Source organism: Pelecanus crispus, chromosome 1 (genome assembly GCF_030463565.1).
Source record: "Pelecanus crispus isolate bPelCri1 chromosome 1, bPelCri1.pri, whole genome shotgun sequence".
Classification (NCBI taxonomy): domain Eukaryota; kingdom Metazoa; phylum Chordata; class Aves; order Pelecaniformes; family Pelecanidae; genus Pelecanus; species Pelecanus crispus.
Genome location: NC_134643.1, coordinates 144,049,292 through 144,062,628, shown reverse-complemented (window position 1 = coordinate 144,062,628; position 13,337 = coordinate 144,049,292). Strand labels below are relative to the sequence as shown.

Genomic DNA, 13,337 nt, shown 5'->3' with positions numbered 1-13,337 from the left:
TTTAATACCCTTAAACTATGTATTTCAAGATGTCTGTGCATTATAGGTGGAATTACAGGAAACAATACAGGAAAAATTCTGGAGTGGCTTATGATTTCAGGCATACCCCTGAACAAGAGGTATATTAGCAATCCCACCCTGATGTTAGTCCTGGGACCCAAGAGCTCCGTCCCCATCTCACCCCCATCTCTTCACTCAGCCTAACAGCAGATTACTGCTGCCATCTTCATCTGTCCTGGTATTAACAATGCTGATTTATCACCCACAACTGGTGAGCGTACGGTAAGAGATGGTGTAAGAAATGATTCGTGTAGTATGGCGCTAGGAAGTAATGGAATCAAAAAGGCACCTTTGTACTTTTTAGCTTTTTGAGAAAAGACTATATATTTTATTACTATTTATTGTAATTTAGATGAGCTGTTGCATATGTTACATGAAAGATCTCTTCTTATTGTACCAGGTTTTTATTTTCATTTTATTTAGAATACACTTTGGAAAAAGAATGTGATATCAAAACCATAATTTCATTAAGAAATAAAAGCTGAAACACTTATGAGATAGAAGAGAATCTCCATCTCGTATCTTATTTTGGAATCTCTCATATTTCAGTTCTTGTTTCAAATTTAGGGAGTGTAAATTTTCAGTCAACAGAGAGTACTGTTATAACATTGTACTAACATCAGTTTGGACATCAGAGTTAATTTGTTATTAGACTGGCACATAAGATGGGATGTGCAGAGCCAGGAGTTGCACTGGGACCTCTTCTCCTTAAGGAAGGGCACAAGAACCCAGGCCTTTCACCATAGTAACAAGGAGGAGTGAGGCTGTTGTATTTCAAACCAGAATAATTATAAGCAATCAAATACTAGTGCCTCTGCTGAGTAGTGGAACTAGCCAATATTAATTTAAAACTTTTTTCTTATTTAATCTTACCTATTTACATGATGCCAACAGCTCACCTGAATATCCCTGTGACCATATAAAATTTCTACGTAAGTGTCATGCTTACTTTCGTATTTTGTTCTAAGCACAGTTGAATGAATATTCCTTGAAACTGGGATTACCTCTCATGTCCTTACACAAGATCCTATATTACAGGACTTTTTTTTAATTGAGTCTTTGGGAATTACCATAGTAAAATTAAGTAAAATAATTCCTATACTTTACGGATGCAGTTGGCAGAGATGATAGTACAGTGGAATACCATCTTTTCCAAAGTCACAAATGCCCACGGAGATTTCCTTTTTTTTTTTTTCTTAAAAACCCCTCAACTTCCGTATAGATATGAAATTGTATATTGTATATTAGTCCACCAAAATATCCTTGTCTTTTCAAATTTTCAGCATTTGGCTTCTGCAGCCAATGTTCTGTGGGCCACTAAAGGGCTATGGATGAGGGGTCTGTTGTAGTTTAGAAGATTATTCTCAGTATCGCAAGTAATTGAACAGGTAAATCACAAAGGAAAAAGCTAGCCATAGGCACTCCAGTTACATTTCTCATCTGTGCTGAATTTGATCCCTCACATACTGTAAAATATAATTATAGGATCACACTGCTACTTCATGTTATTATGGCCAACATACTGTAAGGAAGCTAAAATTGCAAAGTTTCAAAAAAGAAGACTAAGATTACAATTTGGCAGGAAATTTTCATTTCTCCAAAAATGCAGATGTTGTGAGCATGGGAAAAAACACAAGCCACCAAACTCTGTTGCATTCAAAGTCAAACCGATGCAACTTTGAACATGCATTCAATACAAACATGTAAATAGCCCAAGAATTCTAGAAGTGCAATAGTCTTGTAATTGAGATGGATGGGGAAATATTTCTACAGAACCATATTCCTGACAGTGGACACGTTGCTTGTCCCTTTTTCTTCCCTTTCCAGTTTTCAGCACTCAGAATCTCACAGAGCTCTTTCAGAGGAGACAAGGTGTATGTGCAAACACACAGGTGCTATCAGGCGGCAGAGAATTTTCTAAATTTTGCAGTGCGATTCTAACTATGACAGAGTCTCACATCTTGGCAACCAGGGACAGCTGAAAGCAGATTGGTAAGCTCTAATGGAGGGGACCTGTAAGGTATAGAGGCAGTGCAGAGCTGCGGTCCCTCGAGCGCTTTTGGCCAAGGCATTAAAACAAACCTGCACATGCTCCCCTTCCACAGTCGTAAACTGATATTGCATAGGGCCAACAGCCCACACAAAGGAGAAATTTGTAAAACAAGTGATACTTCCACTCCGGCCTGCAGAAATTAAAAAAGAAAAGGCTATCGTAAAAAGCAATCCTGCTGGCACCATCAAGGCACATTATCAAGAAAGTCAGTGATATTATTTATTAGCTACCCAACATGCTCTAAGCATTTTACTGATGAAGACAATGCGCTTTCAATTGAGCATTTATACTGTAAAAGGGTAGGAGTTTCTTAAGTAAGCATTTACGGAAGGTCTAGGAATAACTGAGTATAGTCACACTATGATAAAATCATCTAATTTTCCATTTTCTTTGCTCCTCCATTTTTCACTGACTTTAGATAACTGGAAAACAGAGCAGGCTCTGTCTGATTTGCAAGACGGCATTATAAGTGAGGCGTGAAAGCTGTGAAGGGCAGGAATCCCCTCACCCCACATCCTCGGTGAGGGTGCTCACTCTCCGGGGCAACAATGTCTTTCCCAGGAGAAGAAAAGGCTTCCTGCGTGGAGGGTCAAGGGATGCCAAGGGAGATAGGGGGCTGGATGGTTGGTTTTGGGGAGAGGTAAATACAGATGGGAGAAAGAGGGAACACACAATCTTACCACCCATATCAGGCTTTGAATCTAAAGTGTGCTTTAGCAACCCAACATGGCTTTCTAGTCCATGACCTTCTGGAGGAGATTCCCTGTCCATGGAGTATTCACGTTTTCCAAATCAGGCACTGTTTCTGATTATTATGAGCCCCTATGTATAGGTTCACAGTACTGAGGATACATACAAGTAATATCATTTTGCCAGGAAGCGTACGTTTTGCTGAAAAAAGAAGGCCAAAGAAAATCATAATAGATGTACACTTGTAAAGCCTGAAATAGAAAGTAGTGTACTGGGGTCACTGCTGGGTTTGTGTTTTAAGATCAGACAACATGAAAAAAAATATAATAGGTCATGAAAGTTGTTCAACATAAGATGAAGAACTAAAATGCTTTAATCGTGCTCCTATGATTGTAGGTCATTACATGGCAGAGTTAAAATAATTTGGATTTCTCTTTGTGGAGTAATTTAACATATTAAATTAAAGCTTGAGGGAAATTTGAATATTGAGTGTTCTGCAGTGCTTATTTGGGAGGTATTTACATCCAGGTTTTGGGGTGTTTTTTTTCCTATTTAAAGCATACTATTAACCACCTTCACCTTTGTCTGAAAATGTATTTGCTGTCACATTATTTTTTAAAAAATTTGCATTAAAATAAGTTTCTACCTTAAAATAAGTTCAAAGTATACATACCTAACATATAGACATACATATTCATACTCTTCCACACGCCCCTCAGTGCCATCGAAGAGTGTGAGTTTTAGCCTACTGTCCATGGTAAGTGTTTTTAACCTGCAACTAGCTTTATCATTCCCTGGCAAAGCACTAAAAGGATTAGCTTACTCATTCTATTTCTCAGGTACAAGAAAACGTACTGTTATGCTAAAACCCATAAATGTTCTGCCTTTGAAAGGTCACTTGTTTGTAACTTTTCCTGTTACCAGCCCTATCTTTGTTACTCTGGTAGGCAGACACTACATTTCCTAAACAAAGGGTCAACCTGTGCCCAGTGTTCTAAAACAGTTCGTTATCTGCCCTTAACCTCACCTATTTGCTTCATTTCCATTTTTACTTTTTATTTTTTATTGCTTTATTATTTATTGTTTAAATACAAATTCTCATTCTGAGGAAGTATCTGTCATGCATTATATTCCACCACCCACTTTCAAGCAGCATGTTATCTAAAAACACATAAGCAACGAAGGGTCAGTCAGGAGGTCATTACAATAAGCAAATTCAGACCTAGAACATGGACTTAAAGTCTGTTATCTGAACAACTATCTGAACAGTTTGGACCAGATCCATGGAAAACTATGAAAATACATTTTACTTAATGCCTAGTTTGGCTTCCCTGGAAACCAGAGTCATGAGAACAAAGAAAATAACACTGTACCATTTACAATTTTATTTAATTCTCTTGTTCTTCCTGAATAGATTATGCCTTCAACACCATCATTTCCACTAAAAATTGAAGGAAATAAGTAGTATGCGAACATTTTTGAAAGACTTGCCAACTGTTAAATTTGTGAAAGTAAGTTTTAAAAGACTATGGCTTATATTATTTAAAGGATTTTAGGTAGACAAAATAAAAACAATCTCATAGTACTTACAATTATTGTAAAGCCATAGTTCATTATCCAAAGTCACAAACACAAGGAACTTCAAACTATGCTAAAACAGTCTAAAATTTGCAAAAGAATCCAAACAATGCCCCCCCCCCCAAAAAAAAGCCTAATGTTGTTATTATTGACATTTTCTATTAACCTTCTAAACTCCACCAAAGAAACACCAGATGGAGGAAACATAGCCACTTGAGATAACACTAAAGAGAGAATGTTCTAAAATCTGCCTTAATAGTTCTATATTAATGTAATAAAATAAGCGTAGCTGGAAAACCTTTGTAGTAAAATAGTTCATTCCTACATCAACCCTCTTCCATGCAACAACTTAATATTTTTGGATGTTTGCAAATACTGAAGCACAGCCAATTAGTTATATTTTTGCATCTATTTCTGTATTAAGTAATATCAGATAATATTCCATACTAATAGATGTGACCATTCATCATTTTAATTTCATAAAAAATGAATATACTGAAATATCTGTCAAGTAGTATCTAATCTAATAATAATCTAATAATAAAATCAAGCTGCATCAAATCTAAAAATAGTCTAACAATAATGAAAGTCCACGAGTTCCACATTTTGTCAGGTTGGCTATAGTGTTTTAACTATATGTTAAATGTGCATAACTGGCACTATAGAAAGTAATTTTCTACACTCTGAATCTATTAAGTACAATGTAAGGAAAAGTGCCACTTATCTAAATGTTTAATAACACATATCACTATAACACTGACATACTATGTCTTTACGTATCAGTTGGATTTTTTTTAGGTAAATTGCTTCCATTAATTACAAAGTTAGTAAAGTTAAGGGTATATAGGGAGACTATAAGTTTAGATTTGAAAATATTCAGCTACAAAAAAAAAGATACATGCATGGAATATTAAAAATGGATAGCAAGTAAAACAATTAACCTGTAGTTTACATAAATTTATGTGATCAAATATATTTTTACAGACCTACACATATATATGAAACTGTATATATTTAGTTAAAATATAGGCATAGGTGTATTTATTCAAATTCAATATTCTAGATATTCAGGAACTTGGACATTACTAGAAATTTCATGTATTTCTATGCTAGACAAACGAGTCCACATACACATACATACAAACTTGTATTGCATTTATATACTAACACAAACACTATAAATATGTGCATAAAATGAATAAAATGTATATAGACACATATTTACATGTATGTGCATACTATATTTACATGTAAGTCCAGAAGCCAATGTTCCCAGATTGTCAACCCCACTGTTTGTATGAGTATAGACTTGTGCTGGGTTCTTACAGTATCACAGTATACCAATTAATGATCAAGCTGCAACTATAAAATAATGCCAAATAAAAGTAGTTGGAAAGCTTCAACACACATTTTGCCAGTATCTCTGCAAAGACATTTAAAAACGAAATGTTTTTTAATTCATCATATACATAGCAGGGATGCAGACATTTTTGTGCTCTATTTGTAGAAGCTGTGGACTTTATCAAGTCTCCTACCTTTACACAGTCAAAGTAGGCTTATAAGAGTTGAATGCAATTCTCCCTACATGGAAACAGTTTGTGGCTGCTTCCCACCAAAAAGTATTTGTGAGTAATTGAATTGACACACTGTAGAAAACTGAATCCTTGCACCCTGAATCAACAGTGTAGGAAAGATAGATATGTATGAATTCTGCCACTAAAACTAGGTGAAAACCACAAAAACAAGAAGCTCCCTTTTGTTCCTGGCATCGCTGAGTGCCATTCAGAGGACTGCCCTGCCTTCATAAACATGCCCAATACACGTCAGCACTGATAAGATTCAAACAAAAACATGGAGAACCACAGCTAGCCCACAGCAGTTTGATTCAACAAAAGATCTTTCTTGACTAAGCACTACAAAAACCGTGCCAAAATTATATTTTGGCAAGAATATACGTCAGCTGCTAGATTCACAGTAAATATGAAGGTGAGCAAAAACATTGGTTTCAATGGAGTTATGCTGGCTTTACACCATTTAAAAATATGGCTTACCATCTATCTTCCTCTTTTGTTACACCTCTTCATCGCCCTTTGCTAATATTAAATGAGCGATATCTTTCCATCCACACCTTGTAACTTCTCTCCAAAATATTTTCTCTTGTTCAAAATAAATTTTATCTTCTCATTTTTCTTATCACTTTCTTGAGTATAAATACACCTATAGAACAATGGTAATTTTATGAATCTTTTCTGAAAAAAAATAATGTACTTTTCAATTGTCTTTTCCTTTCCATTGCAACAACACAAAAAATAAAGAAACAATATCAAAAGTAATTAGCCATAAATATTTTCTTTGAGGTAATATGGTGGGCTAAGCATAAGCATTTGCACCTTCTCTTTTTAAAGCTGTCATTGTTTATGTAGCTAAAAATGTTTTCTAATTTATACCACAATTTTGAACACCACCTCAAAAGTTCAGCATATCACCAGGATATTTCCTGTTCCCTGTTTTGGTCATGGTTTATCATTTTTCCATTTTTAATATGCAGCTGTCTGTGATCTACTTAAAAAAACCCCACCACCACATCTGTAAACACTAAACCAACTATAAACGTGACGGTTTATCATGTGGTTGTGTAACTAAGCAAGAAAGGACCGCTCCTGGAAGAACACAAGTGCCCTCAACCCCCTCCACCCGAGAGAAGTTGAGAAAGAAAAGCACCTCTCACGGCTGGAGCCGTAGTTGCCAAAGGAAAACACTTTCTCATGTTCAGATGTCCACAATTGCTATTACATTGACTGTTACACACACTTCAGCATAGACGCCTCGGTTGGACAAGTGAACAGAACTCCTAATTAAGGGGGTTCATTTTTGCCACAAAAGGAGCTAGATTGTAATGGCATCTTTTGTCCTATGCTTAATGAAGGGTGAGATATTGTTTAAATAATTAGTAACACTGCTAGAAGAGAATGCAAGTAATTAGCATAGCTTGACACCCAGAGCAACACCAGTTGCTGTTGTTAGCATCAACGTGTCGATTTAAAAAGAAAACCCCAAGAAAGGAAGCATCACTTGAAGCAGTTTTGCTTTTATTTTTTAAAGATAAAATTAACCACTCATTTTTTGAATGAATCCCGGATACTATTGGCTACTGCATGCTCATTCTTTCAGAATTTTTTTTAAAGATTTGGGTAACCTATCTATCAAACCCCATGTATTTTAAAAACCTGCAGTGCAATATAGCAAGCAACAACCTGTTTTTTCAGGTGGGGTTTTTCTGATCCACTTGAACATTGAATTTGCCAATGCCACGTGCACATTATCTGTAATTTAACAGAGACCATCTGCAAGCTTGTACCTAAGATTTACGTTAGCAGTATGACCAGTGACTCAAGAGGTCGTATCACCATTTACGAAGGAGGAGGCCTGCATGAAAATGGACCTGAAATTCTTGCCTCTCAGTGACCGAACGCTGCTGCGAACAGGTATCATTCCTTTACTCCTGAGGGATAAATGCCAGTCTACAGAACTGAAAATCTCATTCTCAGAGTCTGATATATAAAACAGCACAAATTTCTGAGATGGAAGAGGCAATAAGGAAAGGAAAGACATAGTTTTCAGATTACTTTCTTGTGAACAGAGAATGGATGCTGGACCTGGATGGAAACTACCTAGCCTACTGTTCCTGGGCTCAGAGTATAAACGTGTCATAATCGCTGGCATAATTGGCATGACTGATGTCATTGCTCACATTAGCAAAGTGAAATAAGCTGCTTCAAGACAAAGAGGATAGGAATGGGATTTCATGTAGACTAATAATTGTCTGTGTAAATTACTTTCAGATAGTTTGGGTACAAAGAAAGTCCATGTCTCAGAAAAATCATACAGATGTCATAAACAACACTAGGAGTTGCCATTATAAGTAAAGAGTTATTTGACTTGGGCCTATGCTAACCATTAAACTGGTACTTGAATTACTCTTCAACGAGGCTGGCAGAAAGTATTCTATTAGGCTTCCGCCAAGTTAGCTAAACTGCGTAACATCTGATATGAATGTTACTTGCCTGTCTGAGATACCCTTTCAGAGTTTGCTTAGGCATCTTTGCACAGAAAAGCCATAGGTCTTGCAAAAATACCCTCTTTTTTTTTCCCTAACTATCTGCAATATTAAGTCAAAGATCTCAAGAGAAGGGACATACCTTTTAAAGTCTTTCAAGACTTGCCATATCTATGTACATCAACACTATGAAATGTTTACTACTTTTTTACATCCTCAGAAATATACTTATCCATTATTTAATGTTGAAGGTATTTCACATTAAGTAGTGTATTCCTACTCATATAAAGTTGATAAACAATACACTGTTATCTTACTAAACAGCAGCACCTGTCAAGGATATAAACCCGTTGGATTATTGAAAAGCACTGTAAATGCAGGCATTTTCTATTCACATTTATAGTCCATGCCCCATTTTATCAATGGCTAAACTCTTACCTGTTAAAGCAGCAAACCAGTTCAGGAAAAAAAAGAAAGCAAAAATAGCAACTCCTCCTTAGTAAATAAAAAAGTCTTTGAGAGATGAAAAGAAGCTCTCAGGTCCAGGTAAAGCGGTGTCTTTCATTATGTTAATGTAATCACAGAATATGATCTGCATGTTTGCACATGCATAGAGGCACAAAACTCACACAGCATGTGTATGCAGATTTCACCTGCAATCACCTAAAGTTATCATAGACATGTGTGCAGCCAGACTTTTTTGTCTGAAGGTATTTAAGAAAACCTTTCCAGTTAGTTAAATCTATTAATTCAGTTTCTTTTGCCACCTCCAAAATTCTATGTGAGAAGGCTGGCAGATAAGCTTTGCCCTCCTCACTTGTTGTTTCTCGATTGCAGTCCACCTTTAAAAAATCCCCCCGACACCCGTGTACAGGCACACGCAGACTGTCCAGAGGCAGCGGATGGAGGAAAATGTGGGATGCTTAATTCCTGCCTTTGCTCTGCAGCAGCACCGGAATTGTCATGAGAGGAACATACACCCATGCAGGTGGGAGGCCATTCGTCTTGGCCTCGCTGTTCAATGGGAGCTCTGCATCCGCCGGCAGCCTGGGGAGCACCCAGAGCACCTTGAGACCTGGCTGCCCGCTGCCACCCCACCCAGGGTGTCCTGCACGGCGCCTGGGGGCTGCTGGAGCCGCCTGGCTACCTGGCAGAAGTGTCAGGAGCTTGCCAAGCTGTGGAAATGCCACAAGAAACTCAGAAACAATTTCGGTTTTGTTTCCAAGACTGTGTCGCCTGCGAGCTGGGGTGGGAGGCAGCGCGGGAAGAGCGGAGCCGGCATTCCATTTCCCTGGCTGGACGGGCAGCTGGCATCCCTGAAGCCAGCACAGATAAATGCATCTCCTGTTAGCGGCGATGGGAAGGGCTTTTCACAATGAAAGCAACCAAATGAAAAATAATCAACAGCAGAGCATACGCAAAGAATGCCTGACATTTCAATCAGGATCTGTTTATGTGCAGTCAGCACTAGACCTTGCCAGCTGCCACAAATAAAGCTGCACGTAGATAAGAAAATTCACCTAAACAGGAGTATATGCGGCATATTCCTTATGGTAGCTATAGAGAAATCGAAGCACAACTGAGGAATTTTTCCTTAAGCAAAATCCAACACCTTTTAAATGGTGACGAGCAAATGCACATATAGATCCATATGTGTATCTCGTCCAATTAGAGACCGCGCACCTACCTTTTCCAACCCCTGCCCAAATGAGGAATTTAGCATGTAGCCAAAGGGCACTTTCCTTCCCAACCACACGCTGCTTGGCTAGAAAGAATGATAGGTAGTACCAACCTTTAGCTTGTCATAGCGCTCACTTAAAGCTGCCACCTGATGGTCACGGTGTCGCCCGACCAGTTTACACAAGGCACAGATTAACTGGTCGTCAGTCACGCAGTACATGTTAACTTTCTCGTCCTCGTGCTCCAAGCACATTAATCCCCTGATGTGAGAGTCCGGGATGGGCTCAATGAGCCGGTGGCCGGTGAACGGCTTCTTATTGGGGTGAGTGGCTTTCAGGCACTCCTCACAGTAGGACACCTCGCAGGTAACGCAGGTTTTCACCGCCTCCTGGGCAGGGTCCTGGTCGCAGAACTGGCAGAGGACCTTCTCGCAGGACGACATGCTGTTGCTATCGAACGCCCGCTCCCGGCGGGTCTCGCTGGGGGAATTGGGCCCGCTGACGGAGGCTTTCTGAAACCTGTCGATGATGTTCTGCAGGGTGACGTTGCGCTTGAGCCCGTCTAGACCGCGCTGGCTGAGGGTGATGACATAGCGGCAGGTCGGGCACTGGAAGGCGGTGATAGACTCCACCGGCTCGTTGGTGGCGCAGTGGGAGACCAGGATGCGGTGCGCACAGTTGAAGCAGAGGCTGTGAGCGCAAGGCAGCAGCAGCGGATCTTCAAACAGCTCCAGACAGATAGGGCAGGTCAGTTCCGACTCCAGTGTTTCCATCTTCAGGCAAAGCTTTCCTGTGGCGTCAGCGAAATCCAGGGAAGCTGATCAGCTATCTGGAAACACACATAAAATTCGATTAGGCGAGAAAGAACATGAGGGGTCAGCCGTGGGGGGTTGTCAACTTTCGCCACTGCTCCCGGAGCTATCAACCCACCCCGCCGGGTGGGAGAGCAATCAAAAGTTTTGAACCTGCACGTGCACACATCAAGGTATTTAAAACTGGACCACTTTATTCCCCCCCCCCCCCCCCGTTCACTTAAGAATGCAAAAGAAAAGCTCCTTCTTCATTTCTTTCTCTGCCCTTTCTCTCTCATGCAATCGAGGAAAACAACAGACGTTTCTGTGCATTATTAAAACTCCAAATGATGACCTTCAAACAGCCTATTACAGCAACATTAGATTTCTTCTGCAGATGCTGCTTTTGGCTTCACTCATCTAGTAGTAAAACTTTTTTTAAAAACTTCACCTTTGTACAGCATTGTGCAAGGATTAGTCCAGAGTATTATAACTGATAACCTTACAATTGCTATTACAATGAACAGAGTTATTTTATCAGATTGAGATTTTCATTTGCTATTGTAGCATTAGCACAGCATTTAGAGTACATGTCTGTGTTTACTTGCGTAAATATATACCTGAATATATACAAGGAATAATGTTTCTAGGAAAGCATGTGATATTTTACATATAATATGTATGTATGATATATCATATCATATATCATTTACATACCACATATATCGTATACTAATATACTCCTCCTATGTATTTCAAGAACATATGCAACTGTATTTATATGTACCTGTACTTTTGTGCATATGTACCTGTACACATATGCCCCAAAATATATCACCTACATGTTTATAGTAAGATAAATATAGCTAGAGGATCACACAGTGTTGTAACTGAAATGCCTGAAGGAAGGTGGATGAAGTAAATGATAAACAGTAGTTTAGCCCAAATTTCTGATGAAATTTCTGGTACAAGACGAGCCTCTAGAGAGTAAGACAGTAAAACATAGTGAGACGGTGAAATGTGTGATTTGCCTAGGAGGAGTTTGTGTGTACATGTGTACATCCACTTTTCTGCGAGTACTCTCTACTGCTAAAACTTACGAACTACCGCTTGCTTCAGTGGCCTTATTGATCAACCACCTGAAGTGGATTAGGAATCAATGACTTTTAAATGGAGAGCATGGGATTTTCTGGAGAACACAGCAGTATACCCCATCAGACATCAACTGAAACTTCATTTTGCTTCCTTTTCTGTGCTTGGCGTTACAGAGAGTGGTTTTGAAAGAGTCGCCCTACGCAGCTCTCCCTGCCTAAGCTCCCGTCAAGGGCCCGTCGCTGCCACAAGCAGACAGGTCAGTGGAGCAGAAGCAAAAGCTATGCTTCATACTCACAGAGCTGTACCTCTTCGCAGTACAATCTATTTAAGCTTTGTTGCTCATAACTGAGGATGGCTTCAGATGGCACAGCTGCATCGTCTTTACACTGTAAAGTCGTTGTTCAGTTGTGTGAACTCTTGCCTCCTTCCCTGACCAGGGAAAAGGAGAGTCGGACGAGAATCCCCCACAAACAAACCTTGGTTCATTAAGGGTAAGGAGAGCTCACGGCTCATTAGCAGCCTTGGGAACCAAGCGTGCTTGAACCTTCTGTCCTTCATGACAATTAGTGTGGGGAGCGCAGTGGCAGTGACAGGAATGCTACCTATAACCCCAATATGAACAACAGCAAAAAGGAAAGTTCAGCAAACAGAGGCAAGGTTCAGGCTGCCCATCAGTATTTAGTCATCCTTGCTCTGTGGGAAGAGCAGCAAGGCGTCTGTTCCAGAGGTATGGTTAGAAATTAGGATACTTCGCCTCTTTGCACTAATGCGTCCTTTTATTCTGCCAAGAAATCTGAGCATTTAAAAAATGCACTGACCCCATCACAAAATTTGCTTTCCTGTGTCTTCTGTGATGCTGATCTTACTTGAAATAAAGTTCAGTTTGCCAAAGACTAATACATTTATAACTATCCATCAGCTGCCATAATTGCATGGTGCATCTGGTCAAAATTAAAGGCCTGGCAATTTGACATAAGCAGGAAGACAACTCCCCTCCTCTCTCCTCAGCCATAGCCACACAGCACGGAAGAGACGAAAGCCTTTTCTGCAAATGAAGACCAGTTTGTCTTTCCTCCTCTTCACTCTCTGTATCACAGAAGTCCCAGAAGATCAAAATCTCATTCACATTGTTCAAATCCCTTCCACACCACAACTGTGTACCTCATCATCCATCTTATCCTGCAGGCTGAATGCTGTGCTGGAAATGGGAGAACGGGTTTTGAAGTTGGCAGGAGACAACATTTTAAAAAAGGCAAACTAATCATTGCTTATCTCTTGGCAGCCCAGTGAAAACCTGCCAACCCTCCAAAAGGGTTTTATTTCTTAGGACATGT

At 39.4% G+C, this 13,337-nt stretch overlaps 1 protein-coding gene across 2 annotated transcripts in view; it reads right to left on the bottom strand.

Moving 5' to 3' along the window:
• MID1 (midline 1) overlaps positions 1-10,890 on the bottom strand; it is a 100,810-nt gene extending 89,920 nt beyond the window's left edge. For both annotated transcript variants that reach the window (XM_075718250.1, XM_075718256.1), the window contains exon 1: positions 10,231-10,890. In XM_075718250.1, coding sequence (XP_075574365.1) covers positions 10,231-10,890 — 660 coding nt within the window. The remainder of the gene's footprint in view (positions 1-10,230) is intronic.
• Between the last annotated feature and the right edge of the window lie 2,447 nt (positions 10,891-13,337).